Source organism: Astatotilapia calliptera, chromosome 23 (genome assembly GCF_900246225.1).
Source record: "Astatotilapia calliptera chromosome 23, fAstCal1.2, whole genome shotgun sequence".
In the NCBI taxonomy this organism is placed as follows: Eukaryota; Metazoa; Chordata; class Actinopteri; order Cichliformes; family Cichlidae; genus Astatotilapia; species Astatotilapia calliptera.
Window position 1 is genome coordinate 31,620,929 of NC_039323.1, and position 13,956 is coordinate 31,634,884.

The 13,956-nt window shown below is 44.7% G+C and overlaps 1 protein-coding gene across 2 annotated transcripts; it reads left to right on the forward strand.

Annotated features, from left to right (window-relative positions):
• Positions 1-2,683: 2,683 nt before the first annotated feature.
• LOC113015828 (insulin receptor substrate 2-like) lies at positions 2,684-13,514 on the forward strand. 2 transcript variants are annotated; one of them, XM_026158179.1, is made up of 3 exons: positions 2,684-5,606; positions 5,793-6,274; positions 13,437-13,514. In XM_026158179.1, exons 1-3 carry the CDS (start codon positions 2,935-2,937, stop codon positions 13,439-13,441), a joined length of 3,159 nt encoding a protein of 1,052 aa, XP_026013964.1. In that variant the 5' UTR covers positions 2,684-2,934; the 3' UTR covers positions 13,442-13,514. The 2 variants fall into 2 exon arrangements, with proteins under 2 accessions (XP_026013964.1, XP_026013965.1); XM_026158180.1 differs by having other exon boundaries at positions 5,796-6,274.
• The last annotated feature ends 442 nt before the right edge of the window (positions 13,515-13,956 follow it).

Genomic DNA, 13,956 nt, shown 5'->3' on the forward strand with positions numbered 1-13,956 from the left:
AATCCATCTGGGCCTGGGCATTTATTCGGTTTCAATTTTGTAATAGCTTTTTTAATTTCAAATTCAGATATGTCCTTGATTAGGGTTATATTCTGTTTTTCATTCAACTTTGGTAAGTCGAATGAATCTAAAAAAGATATCATACCTTTAATATCCACTCTAGGTTGTGTATATAGTTCTTTGTAGAATTTTAGGAAGGCTGACTGTATATCTTCAAGTTTATACACAATGTTATTTGTTTGAGGGTCCTTTATTTTATATATTGTATTTTCTAATTGTTGTTTTTTTAATTTATAAGCCAGTAATTTAGCAGATTTGCCTCCTACCTCATAGTATCTTTGTTTTAAAAAAACCATATTTTTTGATGATTTGTCCTGTTTAACAGTGGAAAAAGATGTTTTTGTATGTTTGTGTCAGTGTGGCGGTGGTGGGGGCACAGTCTCTGCTTGCCTTTCAGTAAAGTCACCACATGGTACTGATTAAAAGAGCTAAATATAAAGCTTTGTACTGATCTGGTATCACACTCCCTTCAGTCTTCCATTTGCCACCGTTTTACTTTACTAGTGCAACTATGACTATTAACACTGGATTTTACTGGTTTAAAAAAATGTAAAAATAAACACATTTATTTTAAGAAACTTTATTTTGATCTACTGTAAAAAAAAAAAATCATTATTTCACCCAAAGAATTCAGAATAATTAATATTATCACAATAGCTAGAAAACATGAGGAACAATAACTTTAGTATCAATTAAACTTTGTTTCTGATGTGTTTGGCAAATGAATTACAATCAGAATTTGAGTATAGGGATGTGTAGGCTGTGGATGTTTACTAAAAGAGACACTCTGTTTTATCCCTAATGTTGTCAATACTGGCAGTTGAAAACCCTATAATTACTAAGTAAGGGGTCTTTCAGTTGTATCGGGACCATTTAAAGTCTTTTTTGGTCTAGAATAAAGTTCACTGAGCCGGAAAGAATCCTCAAACATCCTACGTTAATGACATTATTACTTTATTGTTATCATACTCTGCTTTCATGACAAAACAGGCAGCTTGTTTTTAACATGAAGTGAAAGTTACTGAGCTAAGACATAAACTGAAAGCGAAATAGGAGCAAGCGAGTTAAAACTGTAAACCACACCTTTGGCACGTTGTTTACATGTATAGTATTCACTCAGTCAGTATTATTAAGGTTTTTATTCCTCATTAGAACATTATTTTGAAACACAACTAATGATAGGCTGTAAAATCATTTAGATAAAAGTGAAACCTCTCAAATATTTACCCAGAGCACGCTTTCCGAAGTTGTCTACGGTGAGTTATGAGAAAACGTAAATTAGGGGCATAAATCATTCTTCATGTTTCTTTATGTCATAATCGCATTACACTGAATATAGTTTTGCTATTCAAACTATGATATATCCATTAGTACTGAGGTCTAAAAGGTGCATCAGACAAAATTAACAAAATCAAAATTTAGGCTTTGGATTATGATACTTGGAGAAGGTGTAAAATTGGTGTTATTGCATTTTTAACTGAGCTTACACTAAAGATGGAAGAGCCCACGAAAAAGGCATCCAAATGAGTGCTTAAATAAACCCTGTACGTGTCGTTCCCATCAACAGCAAAACAACCGTATTCGGCACCCTTCCCTTCATGTTGTCGCCAAGGCTGCCAGTCAAATGTCAACAACAGTCCCATTTGTTGCTGCCTGCAGCTGTTTCTAATGCCGAATGTTGTGTGCAGGTTTGCTCCTGTTCGTACACTTTATAAATATGATCCAGGGAAAGTTTTGCTTTGTTTTCCCCGAATCACACGCTGTGCAGTGAGCCCAAGAAAACAGATGATGGCAGCATTTCCGCAGAATTTGCTCGTACATAAGCCTCTGATGTGTTTACTTCAGCCTTTCCTACTATTCTCTGTGAGATAGCTGTTTTTCATTCAGTGTGAACATTTTGGAAATAAAGTACAACATAAGCATAAGGGAATACCGAACCCAAGACTAAAAAAAAACAACGAATTCCCCAACATTCTCTGCTTTTTCATTCTCCATCATTTAAAAAAAGACAGTTTTTAAAGAGCTAATCACCCTAATTATCACCGAATATAGTCGGGCAGTTGGATGTGAGCATAAATGGAGATGCGCTCAAATAGGAAACACGAGGTTCCAGTTGGATAGGAATACCCACAGGTATAAAAATAGGCCACAACACGCCTTATATAATAAGTGGGACGTCAGGCTTGTTTACAGCGTCCCCGCTTGAGAAATAAAGGGTTACAATCCAGCATTATGCTGCACATTTCAAATCCCCCATTAATCCAAACGGGCTCAATTGGCCTGCCAATCACATCGACAAACATGGATATATTTTGAAGTGAGGTGTCGGTGTTTTAAAAGAAAAACAGAAAAAAAGAAAGAAAACACCCCGGAGGGGGCGGGATGAGGTAGTGGGGGTGCGTGACGCTTTCGTTTTACAGTGGGAAATAGGAATTCACGTTCCTCAATGGACTCGCTGGTATTTTCGTTTTCTACGTGAGAGAGGTTGCTGTTGGAGAAGCAGGGAGGGAGGCGGGGTTTGTTTGTTTCAAGTGAGTAAAACAGCCAATAGTCGGCGACGCTTTGGCGTGACGGACAGGCACGGCCCCTGCAGGACGCCCCGCCCCCTTATGACTGTGTGTTTTATTCTGTTTTTAGAGCAGCAGCGTCACATGTTGTTTTTCTCCTGGATCAGATCAGTCTGGTCCCCACTGCACTGTTGCTTCTGCCGTGGCGGACATATCCTGCAATGGATTAGAGATTTTTTTTTTCTTTTAGCGGTTTGTATTATATATTTATAAATAATTTCTTTATTTTGCGTTTTGCTGTGAGTTTCGAACAAAAAAAGCAAGAGGAATTTGCCGATCTGGACTTGAAAAGAAAAGCGGAGGGAAAATGACAAGTCCTCCGGCGACGGGAGGACACCTGTTATCTAATGGGACGAATGGGGTGAAGAAGTGCGGATACCTGAGGAAGCAGAAGCACGGACACAGGCGATTTTTTGTGCTCCGGGAGCCGATCGAGCGCTGCCCGGCCCGCCTGGAGTATTATGAGAGCGAGAAGAAATGGAGAAACAAGTCCGCCGCGAAACGGGTTATAACTTTGGACTCCTGTCTGTGCGTAAACAAACGCGCCGACGCCAAACACAAGCACCTCATCGCCCTCTACACCAAGGACGAATACTTCGCCGTAGCTGCAGACAACGAGCAGGAGCAGGAGAGCTGGTACAGGGTTTTGACTGATTTAATAGCTGAGGGGAAAGTGTATGACAGTCCTGCTTCCACTTCCTCTCTAGTTGGCTTTGAAGAGGCCAGTTATGGACTCCTCACTCCGGCAACACCTACCTACAAGGAGGTATGGCAGGTCAACTTGAAATCCAAAGGTTTAGGTCAGGTGAAGAACCTCACTGGAGTGTACAGGCTGTGTTTGTCCAGCAGGACCATCAGCTTTGTGAAACTGAACTCTGAAACAGCTGCTGTCAGTTTACAGCTCATGAATATCAGGAGATGTGGCCACTCAGACAGCTTCTTTTTCATAGAGGTTGGCCGCTCTGCGGTCACGGGGCCCGGGGAGTTCTGGATGCAGGCGGAGGACTCGGTGGTGGCACAGAACATCCACGAAACGATCCTGGATGCCATGAAGGCCATGAAGGAGCTGTCTGAGTTCAGGCCGAGGAGCAAAAGCCAGTCTGCTAGCACCAACCCCATCTCTGTGCCCACGCGGCGCAACCTGAACAATCCCCCCCCAAGTCAGACGGGCCTGGTGAGGAGATCCAGAACCGACAGCATGGCAGCCACATCCCCAGGAAGGAAGGTCACGCCCTGTCGGATAAGAACGTCCAGCGAGGGAGACGGAAGTGTGACCCGGCCTGTGTCAATGTCCATATCTGTAAACGGGAGTCCCACCAGTCCAAACTCTGGGAATCCCCTGAACAGATCCTACACCCTCAGCAATGGGCGCACCTGCAGGATGCTGGAGTCCACATACAACCTCCATCACAGCCGCTCGATGCCAGTGTCCAACTCCCCTCCCGCTGTCTCCAGCCCCATTAGCATGTCTCCACGAGGGGGGGGCAGGATCTCTACTCCTGACAAAGCTAGGCGCCCCTTCAGCTGCAGTGCCTCCATTTCGGGCTCTCTCAGCGATACTGGCTTCATGCTGTGTGATGATTACAGTTCCAGTCCAGGTGAACTCCGGTTCCTCCCCTTTACTCGCAGTGACACCCCCGATTCCCTGTCTAGCACTCCTCCTTCCCGTGACACTAGTGACCCCTGTGGCTACATGATAATGGAGGGAGTAAATGGGAGCAGGTGCAACAGGGGTGAGAGTCTGGCTTACAGGAAAAGAACACACTCCCTCACCACACCGCGTCAACAGAGGGTGGTAGCGCCGTTGTCCTCAGCCTCTCTGGATGAGTACACGCTTATGAAGATGACCCACGGACAGAACTCCCACTCTGCCTCACCCAAAGTGTGTTACCCGGAGGATTACGGTGATATTGAAATCGGTTCATCCAGAAGCTCCAGCAGCAACCTTGGTGACGATGGCTATATGCCCATGATACCAGGTATAGCACCTCAGTCTGGCAAGGCAGACAACTACGTGCCTATGAGCCCCATGTGCGTCTCTGCACCGAAGCAGATTGTGAACCCTAGGGTGCATCCTCAGGCGGCTGCCAGTGGCAGCTACAAGACCAACTCCCCTTCCTCCAGTTCCCTAGAAGACAACGGATACATGAGAATGTGGTGTGGCGCTAAATCCTCCATGGAAAGCCCAGATCGGCATGGTGAATACATGAACATGTCCCCTGGAAACCCACCTCCTCTCCAGACTCCACCAGATTACTGCTTGGGCCTGCTGGCTGCTGAACCCACATCAGTTAGATCAGCATATCAGACCGGCTCCCTCACACTACCTGCTAAACTGCAGGCCTCCAAGAATGAAGATAACAGCCAGTATGTGCTGATGAGTCCCCAGAGTTTGAGGCAGAGACCTGGGGAGTCTGACTATTATTCAGTGATGCAACCCAGTGCAGCTCACTCCTCACCGCTGTGCCCCTCAGCACCCTCCCCAATCAGACACAGCCGGGCTGAGAACCTCTCCTACAGGGGGAGGCTGGGCAGGCCTAACAGGCTGTCTCTGGACACACTCAGAACCCTGCCCAGCATGAATGAACATCCCCTCCCAGGGGAGCCCAGGAGCCCTGGGGAGTACATTAACATCGACTTCAGTGGTGCCAGATTCTCTCCGCCCTCTGTCGTATCCACAGAGAGCCAGTCTTCATCATTGGGCTCCAGCGGTGGGGGTCCTGGGAGGTCATCTCTAGCAGACTACATAAACCTGGAGCTGGGATCACACTCGCCCAAGGATGCTGACACTCCTGCTGCGCGCTTGGACACACTCCCAGAGCTAACCTTGTGCCCCTGCTCGGAGGAGGATGGCGTATACCATGTGGATAGTGAGAAAGACTCCCAGGGCCTCAGTGATGAGGTGAAAAATGATTACACTGAGATGACATTTGGGATGACCAGTTTGCCCCCACAGCTCGTACCTCTGAACGCAGCAAGGTGTGTGTCTGTTTGTTGTGTTTTATCACTAATTATTATTTATTTAAAGTATTTGGTTGTGTGTTTTGGTAAAAAATCCTGGTTCACTGCAGGTGGCAACAAAACGTCATTTAAATTTAATTCATATTTAGTTTTAGTCACATTTTTAGTTATTTTTATCTTAATTTCCCTGCTTCTGTTTTCCAGTAGTCAGGGCAGCAGAGAGAAGATGCGCTCCATGGAAGACCAGGGTATTCCAGAGCACATTGGGGTCTTCCTGCTCGGTCCAAACTCCTCCTCCACAGTGGACCCTGACTGCTCTGCCAAGGTAATCAGGGCAAATCCACAGGGACGCCGGCGCCACAGCTCTGAAACGTTCTCATCTACTGCCACTGTGACCCCGGTCTTCGCATCCTTTGCTCGTGGCGATGCCGTGAAGAGGCACAGCTCAGTGGAGAACATCTCGTCACGGAGCAGCGAAGGTTCTGACGAGGAGTACGGCAGCCCTGAGAACCGGCAGAGCTCAGAGGGTTACCCCAATGGACTCAACTATATTGCCTTGAACCTTGAGAAGTGTGAGGATCTGGTCGGCTTCAAACCCACCAGCAGCTGCAAAGGGGGCATCAATGGATTGCACAGCTCACCATATGTCTGCCTGGGATTCAAGGAGGCTGCAACCACTGCCAAAGGTGGGTCAGGTTTATGTCAGATACTGCTGAATAAAATATCCAAACAGTCAGATTTTAGCACAGGGAATGAAGGGTTTCAGGAATGTGGGAGGCATCTCTTTAATTAAAAAGAAAGCGGTACTGCACAGATGAAAAATTTGGGAGGAAAAAAAATATGAGAGACTTGAATTTCCTCTAGATTCAAATTCAAACTGGCCCTCAGCAGCGGATGCTGCCTTCAAGTGCTCATTTTAAGCTTCTACTTTTGAGTTCTTCTGTGAGTAGTTAATCTCTTTGTGCTTAAATGTTAGGGTGCTACTGGGAATTGGGAGTGCCCACATAAAGCGAGGAAAGCAGCAGCAATTTTAAAGATACTCTTAACTGCTTTTAAGATCACTATCAGAGAATTTGCAGTATTTCCCACAACATGTGAACACACCATGTGACTGCTATGAAACGTGACCAGGCTGAGGGCTGTGAAGTAAACAAGCACCGTGACAGAGCAGGATGCTGCCTCGCTGTTGCTGTCGTGGGCTGATGATACCGAAAATACAAGCTCAGAGTTCCACCGACGCTTATAAAGAGTCGAAGTTTGTTGCAAAAATGGGCAGAAATTCCAAATTAGAGATTCATTTTAAACCTCATGCAAAAAAATTCCAGAGCAACTAATAAGTCATTAAATATTTATCTGTGAAGTGTATGTAACTGGTTTACTGTGGATGGTTATTAGCAGGCATAACCCAGTTGTCGATGTCACGGGAATCCTAGTGGAGGCTTCCTGTCAGCTGTAATGTCTCTCTGAGCCGCAGGCATTTCCGGCTGTTGTTTTTCAGTTGGGTAGGCATTAGGATGTGTTGCACATCAATGTGACCTCTACAGACCCCTTATTCCCACCATCCTGTGATCAATATCCCAGTGAGCAAAACAAAAGCCCCAGTGTGGGGCAGTAGACGAAAGGATCATGGGGGAAGCAAACAAAAAGTGCTGTGGAGTGGGGGGCAGCACAGTTTTGACTTTAAAGCTAAGTGTGACTCTTTGACACCCTTGCCATCCAACTGAGACATGCAGCTCACATGTGCTTGCAAGTACGTAGAGGTCGGAGGGGGTGGAGGGATGTTGTACCCCCCAATGTGAGGCCCAGTGTAAGTGGATATATGTGCATGTCCTTGTGAGCAATGACTAGGGGAAAACAACAAAGCAGGGCCATCAGGTAACTGGATGTCATGGTCTGCATTCCTGGCTGAGCTGGTTAGAAAAAGTTGCTGTGAGAGGGGGTTTGCTTTTCTCTGGCTCCAGGCCGATTGAACAGACGGTGGCTTTTATTTTACCACAAAGCCCCCCCTCATGTGAGGAGGTTTGATTTTTAGGATGTAGAAATGGGTAGGGGGGGGTTCTGTTAAGTTATTAGTATTTGGAGAGTCAGTGGCACTCTGGTAAATAAAGCGGAATGTAACAATACCGAGACAGTGACATGTTTGTTTTTGTCTCTGCAGGCTTGCACGTGTCCCCAACTCATGTTTTTGACAAGTGCTAATATTTTTATGACACTAATAAAGCTTTTGAATTGACCATGGAGAGGAAGGGGACAGGGGGAGGGAACATACATGTGGACTCTAGCACGTACACATAGGGTGTTTTTTTTTTTCTCTCTGTTTCTTCTTCTTTTTTTCCCTTTTTTTTTTTTTTTTTTTCCAGCGGTGGAGCCTGTATCCTTAAATGCTTGGCAAAGATGTGCATAGGGAGAGAGAGTGTGTAGGCTGTGTTGTTTTCCAGTGCTGCCTGCCTTTTTGCGGGAGAGCGAGTAAATGCGTGCATAATGGGGCAGGATGGCACGTGCACTCCGCTGCCCTTCTGTCTCATTAGTCTGTTCACTTAGAAGAAGTAAGCAGAGAGAGAGAGAAGGAGGCGGGGGCGGCAGAGTGCTCGGTAGAAAGGGGAGGGGAGGCTTTCTGGCTTTTTAAAGGAACAAATAAACTCATCTGTGAGGCCCCTCTTCCACTGAGGTACATTCTGGGAGAGCGGGAGCCCTTGTTTACCCGGTTCCTCTGCTGCGCGGTGAAGCAGGGTGAAGGAGGTCAGAGCATTCTGCAAGGGAGGATTTTGGCACCTGGCCCCGCTGGCGGAGGGCTTTGATCCCGTGTTTATAGGGACGGCACACTGGGCTCCTGGACCGTGTGCCACTCTGACCCAAAAGTCTGCAGGTTTTCAATACAGCCAAACACCCCTGCTGATTAATTTTATACTCGCAGGTAAATGCAGTTTGGCCCGGTGGGTAACTTTCACTCTAAAGTGAGGATTAAAGCAACTAAACACCCAAATTGCTCCTCCTTCCATGTGACAGCCTTGCATTTTGAAAAAAAAACGTGACGTGCTGCTTCCTGGTTTGTTGTTTTTTCTTGTTTGTTTTTCTCTATGCTCCACCTCCAGTGAGCTTAAATGCCTGGCATAAGTATCAGGAGTTTGTTTACCTCCTGTTTTGTCAGGGAGCCAGGCCATGTGACTCAGAGGCGGTGTTTACTGCCGCGCTTACCCAAGTAGGCTGTCTCCACTTGCGGCCCTGGCTAGCCGCAGCTCAGCCAGGTGGATGTTCTGTACCAGACTCAGATTAGCCAAGTCAGCCGTCTCTGTTTCCACCACCTCTGACTAATACCTTTATCTGACGGCACCAATCAGCTCCTGCTTCCTGTGATGATTGAAGAGATCATTCCTAATGCTGTATTGATATGATTGTCCTTCACTAGACTTACGGCTGTACGTTTTGTTTAAGCATTGAGGGGAACACATTAGGCAGTGGGTTTGGACCTGATCTGTTTGACTGTCAGACACTTTCCTTAAAATTAGGTGGATTTCACATCTTTTTTGCAGAAAGTTGTGATGCAAGCATCTTTATGTAAAAAAACAAGCATCAGGAATGGATGAAGTGCATTCTGTATCACTTTTTGTGGAAATAACCTGCTTAAATGCTCATGGTGCAGATGTGTTTGTGTTCACGTTGGACACTTTGCATGCATTCAAAACAAGAGATCCATATTTTGGGCTGATGCAAAACGACTGCAGTGATCACAAAAGCATAATTTCCAAAATGTTGTTAAAGGTGAAGTTTGCCCTTCTTGCAGCTGCTAACCAAGCCATGTACTGTTGCCTCTGAAACCTCAGCTTCTTGTTGCTATTTCCAGTCTGGAAAGTGCAGAATCAGAATCTGCTTTATTGAGTACACGTGTATGTGTATGCATACAAGGAACTGGGCATTCAGAATTCTTTCTCTGCTGTTAATATACTTATCAGAATAGACATAACAGTCATCTGTACAGTTGTATCAAATTACAACATAGCAGCTCACCATTCTGATGAGTTTCAGAATGAGTTTCTGACATGCACAATTTAACTTTTAAAAGCAGCATCCATCTCTGTATACTTTATTATCAGCTTGGACTGTGACATAACAATCTTGAGCTCCCTTGAGCTTAAAAAAACCTAGTGTTTAGCAAGAGATTTCTCAAATGTATCCAAAACAGAACTGCAATAGCCAGATCAAGGGAAGCTATATAATAATGGCGTATGAAATGATGTCATCTTGTCTTAAGATACACGGTACAGTTTTGGGTTGCACAAGTGATAGTGTGTGTGTGTGTGTGTGTGTGTGTGTGTGTGTGTGTGTGTGTGTGTGTGTGTGTACTGGATGAATTAAAGAGGTCCAGGAATGGAGCTCTGTGGCACACTTGTAATAATAGCAAGGTAATTTGGTCTGAAACCTTTGGAACACTACTGCTAGAAAGACACTTATTGAAAACAGAAATAGTTAGCAAACTAGTGAAACTTTCCAAAAACTGGAAACATGCACGTGTTATAAATCTAGACCTAGAATAGCGGTGTTTATCTGTGGGCTTCAATTTTAACTAAACATTAGCAGAAGGTGGGAAATAGACTGAGGCCTAAGGGGGCTGCAAGTCCAAAAGGAGCCCTGCTGTGTCACTTCAAGTCCCTCCTGAGTGCTAGTGGCAGATGGCCATTTTCCGGAGTGCGCATGGGTTTGTTAAGGGGGGGGGGGTTAAACACCTGCCATCCTGTTCTTTCTTTACACACTGTCATTACACTGATTTCCCTTACACATGCATACAAACTACCTGGTAAACGTACATATATCCTGCTATATTTCTCTCTGCAGTACACACCCAAACTCCAAACCGGTTAACCCCCCCACCCCCACCCCCAACCCAGACCATCTGCTGCGCCCACAGGCTACAGAGTGTATCAGTTCTGTGTGTGTGTGTGTGTGTGTGTGTGTGTGTGTGTGTGTGTGTGTGTAATTTGTTGGCCAGATTAGAGACATCCGCGTCCATCTCCTCAAATCCCACTTCCCCCCTGACGTCATTCGGTTGGTTGTATTGTGAGTGATGTCATTGCAAAGTGCATGCAGTGGGTAAATGCACCCACTGCATGCACTGTGTATCTGTTACACAAATTTCCACTGATTCGTGTCCTTGATGTCAGAGGGGGAAGCAAGCAAAAGCGGTCTAAGTTGCCCAGCCATGCATTACTAAGTTACTCAGAGCATGCCCAGTAGACCAGGTTGTTATTCAGTTCCCAAACTAAGGGCTGAGATTTGTGTTATGCGTCACAAGATAAATGGTAGGGGGGAAAAGTATCTTGTTTTGCTTTTTTGCTAAAAATGGGTTTTTGTACAGGAAATTCAAACTCCATTCGAAATATTAAAACTTGATGGCACAATTACTAGCAGATAAATTGTGCATTTAATGGTTGCATTGGAACTATTGCATCCTCTTTAAATGTTTACCCCAACAAAGAGCTCTGTTTGGATTTTACAGCCACATTTAAAAAAACATTTATTTTTTTTCCCGCAATTTGTGGATTTACTCCTAAAGATGACACCTGATTGTACCCATTAGCCTGATTGCACAATCCATTCTTGCTATACCCTGACCCTTGAACACACACGCATGCCGGCTGTTAAATAGTTTATTTACACCTGCATCAGAGGAAAATTGAAGTTGGGATTTTACTAAAATAACAAAGAACGGCAAACAACCAAAGCAGGAACTCCAGAAATGCCATGTTACATGATATATGGAGAACAAACACGTAATGCCAAAGGCTCCTATGTCAGAGTTTCCAATGGGGTGTGTGTGTGTGTGTGTGTGTGTGTGTGTGTGTGTGTGTGTGTCACGGCTCAGTGAGAAGGAGGGGGGCTAAAGTAGGCCGGGATGTTCCAGACAGAAGCGCTAGCTGCTAGATAACTGCGTGGCCAGCGTTCCCCACATTTAACCAGCCACGGCTCCAGATGAGATTATAGCCTCTGCGGGCAAGATTAGACGGCCAAGGGTAGATCAGCAAGAGCCGGTGGATGCTCCATGGAGAGGAGCTGGGGAATGCGTAATGTAAGGTGCGGGCATTTAGGATGTTTTGTCCGAATTTGAACATGTTTATAAAGCTGAATTCAACAGAAATCTGACCCTGACTGTAAAATGATCTCGTCATTATAGTCAATCTCTGAAAAATCATATAAGATCGAGGGACTTATCTTTGGATTTAGTGATTAACATCTCTAACATCCTCCTCAGCTACACTATCATCTTATGGGGCCTAAAATATCTTCAAAAGATCTAAACGTGTGGTTCTGTGAAAGAGAACTGGGCTGCTTGTTTATAAGAGCGCTGAATGACAGATCCAAAAATGGCAGCTTTTCAGGAACTAACACAAACAGCCTGATCGCTGCGCATATTTGAGGTCGTTCAGCTGGCTTTTTTTTTTTCTTCCCCAGGGTTTCATCAGCCTTACAGTGCTAAAGTTTTCTTAGCTCAAACTGTTTAAGGACATTGATGCTCCCTGTCTTTTTCAGATCCTACCGCGGCTGCATTTCCACAGAAAGAAAACAAATGTTCCATTCTTATCGTCTATTGCAGCATAAATGCAGCCACAGTTCCTTTCCGTTTGTTTAATATTAGAGATGCTGCTGTACCGCTTGTAGCTGCGCTAAGTGTGTGTCCAGAGCAGCATGACAGGAACACCCACCCCCTCCTCATCTTTCTGCATCCTAGATTATGTAATTATGCTTGCTGTGGATGAGCCCCTTTGCCCCACCACACACAAACTGTCCTTCAAGTCTTTCCTGGGCTAAACAGCTGGTGTGTTAAGATCAGAACATTACTATCCAATAAGGCCCAGCATACACACAAACACACTTTTAACACCTTCAGCTGCAGGATACTTTTTATTGGACAAAAGATCTTCATATTTAGTCAGTAGCAGCTCTAGAAATGTGAGGTCAAAATGACCTAACATTAGCTCTGTGGATAAGAGGCATAGCTTCAAATACCAAAGTGCCTTTAAATCAATAACCAGGCTAGAGTCAGATTATACAACATGTGTGATATTGATGTAAAAAAAACAAACGTGTTGTTGTTTTAGATGTGTAAAACTATATGTTCAGAACTGTCCCATGTGTGTGGCACCCACTTGATATTTAAGCTGTTTTTCCCTGTGCCTCCTTGTTATTGTGACACACAAAACCCTAATCTGAGCCTGTGAATGAGTTCACTCTGTACAGTACATGTGTACCTTACAGAGTGAACACTGTTCTCTCAGAGGCCCTCATGTCTGTTGCCTCAAGAGAGCTGCTTAATTGGCACCAGTGTTGTTTGTGGGGAAACTATCAGACTACTAACACGGGTCATTTCCTTTTAGGATGACTGTTACAGTTTTCTAGTTAAAGAACTTGTGTTTTGAATTGTCGAAGAACCAGATTTGTCAAGTCATTGGATGTTTTGCAGCATTAAAGGTGCAGTGTGGGTCTTTTTGGCCACTAGTGGTGCTATAGAGCAGCGTTTGGCCAGCTGACCTTACAGGTGCTTTATGAAAAAACAGTTCTTAGATCTTGGATGATATTCGCACAAGATTTAGTCATTTTGTTTCCAAACAAAGAAAATTGAGGCTTTAAGTCTCCATTCATTAAACTGCTTAAAGTGAGGCTTATTTGCGTGGATTTACATGCCAAGAATTTGAGTGTGCTTTGCTTGACAGTTGGATGCAAATGACCAAATATGCATATGATCGTTAGAGGGTGCAAGTTGAGGTGTACTAGTTTATTTGGCTTAGCCACTGTAAGAATGAAAATGTTAAATATTTTTATTAACTGTTGTTTTCTCTCTCTTGTAATCTCTTCCAGACTGAAGGACTTGATCTGTCCTCTGACTTGGCATCTTGACTGACCTGCTGCTCAAAAGGAAGAGAGAAAAAAAAAAAACCAACAGAAAAAAACCAACAAAAAAACCCAAACTTTGCCCTTTTACGGGGCTCTGCAGCCCGAAAAGACTGTGTGGACCCTCGGCATCACAAATACACACTTGGGACACAAGCAGATCACCATCTATGCATGTCATGGATTTGCTGATGGCAGGGCAGGTGTGTTTGTGTGGATGGGTGTGTTAATGTGTTGTGAATCGGTGTGTCTCCTGCACTTTTAGAGGCCATTTCTCCTGTGACCCAGTTTTTGGCACAAGCACAGAAGATAGTCAGACAATAACAGAAGTCTAATGGTACCCAAATACTATTTATTTACTTGAGGGTAGTTTTATGACTGCCTGCATGTGTGTGCGTGTTTCTGACAAAAATACGACCAACAGTTATGCCAGTGAACAATGAAACCTAGAAATGGCCAAGGGAGAGAGGATACTAAGGTACACTGA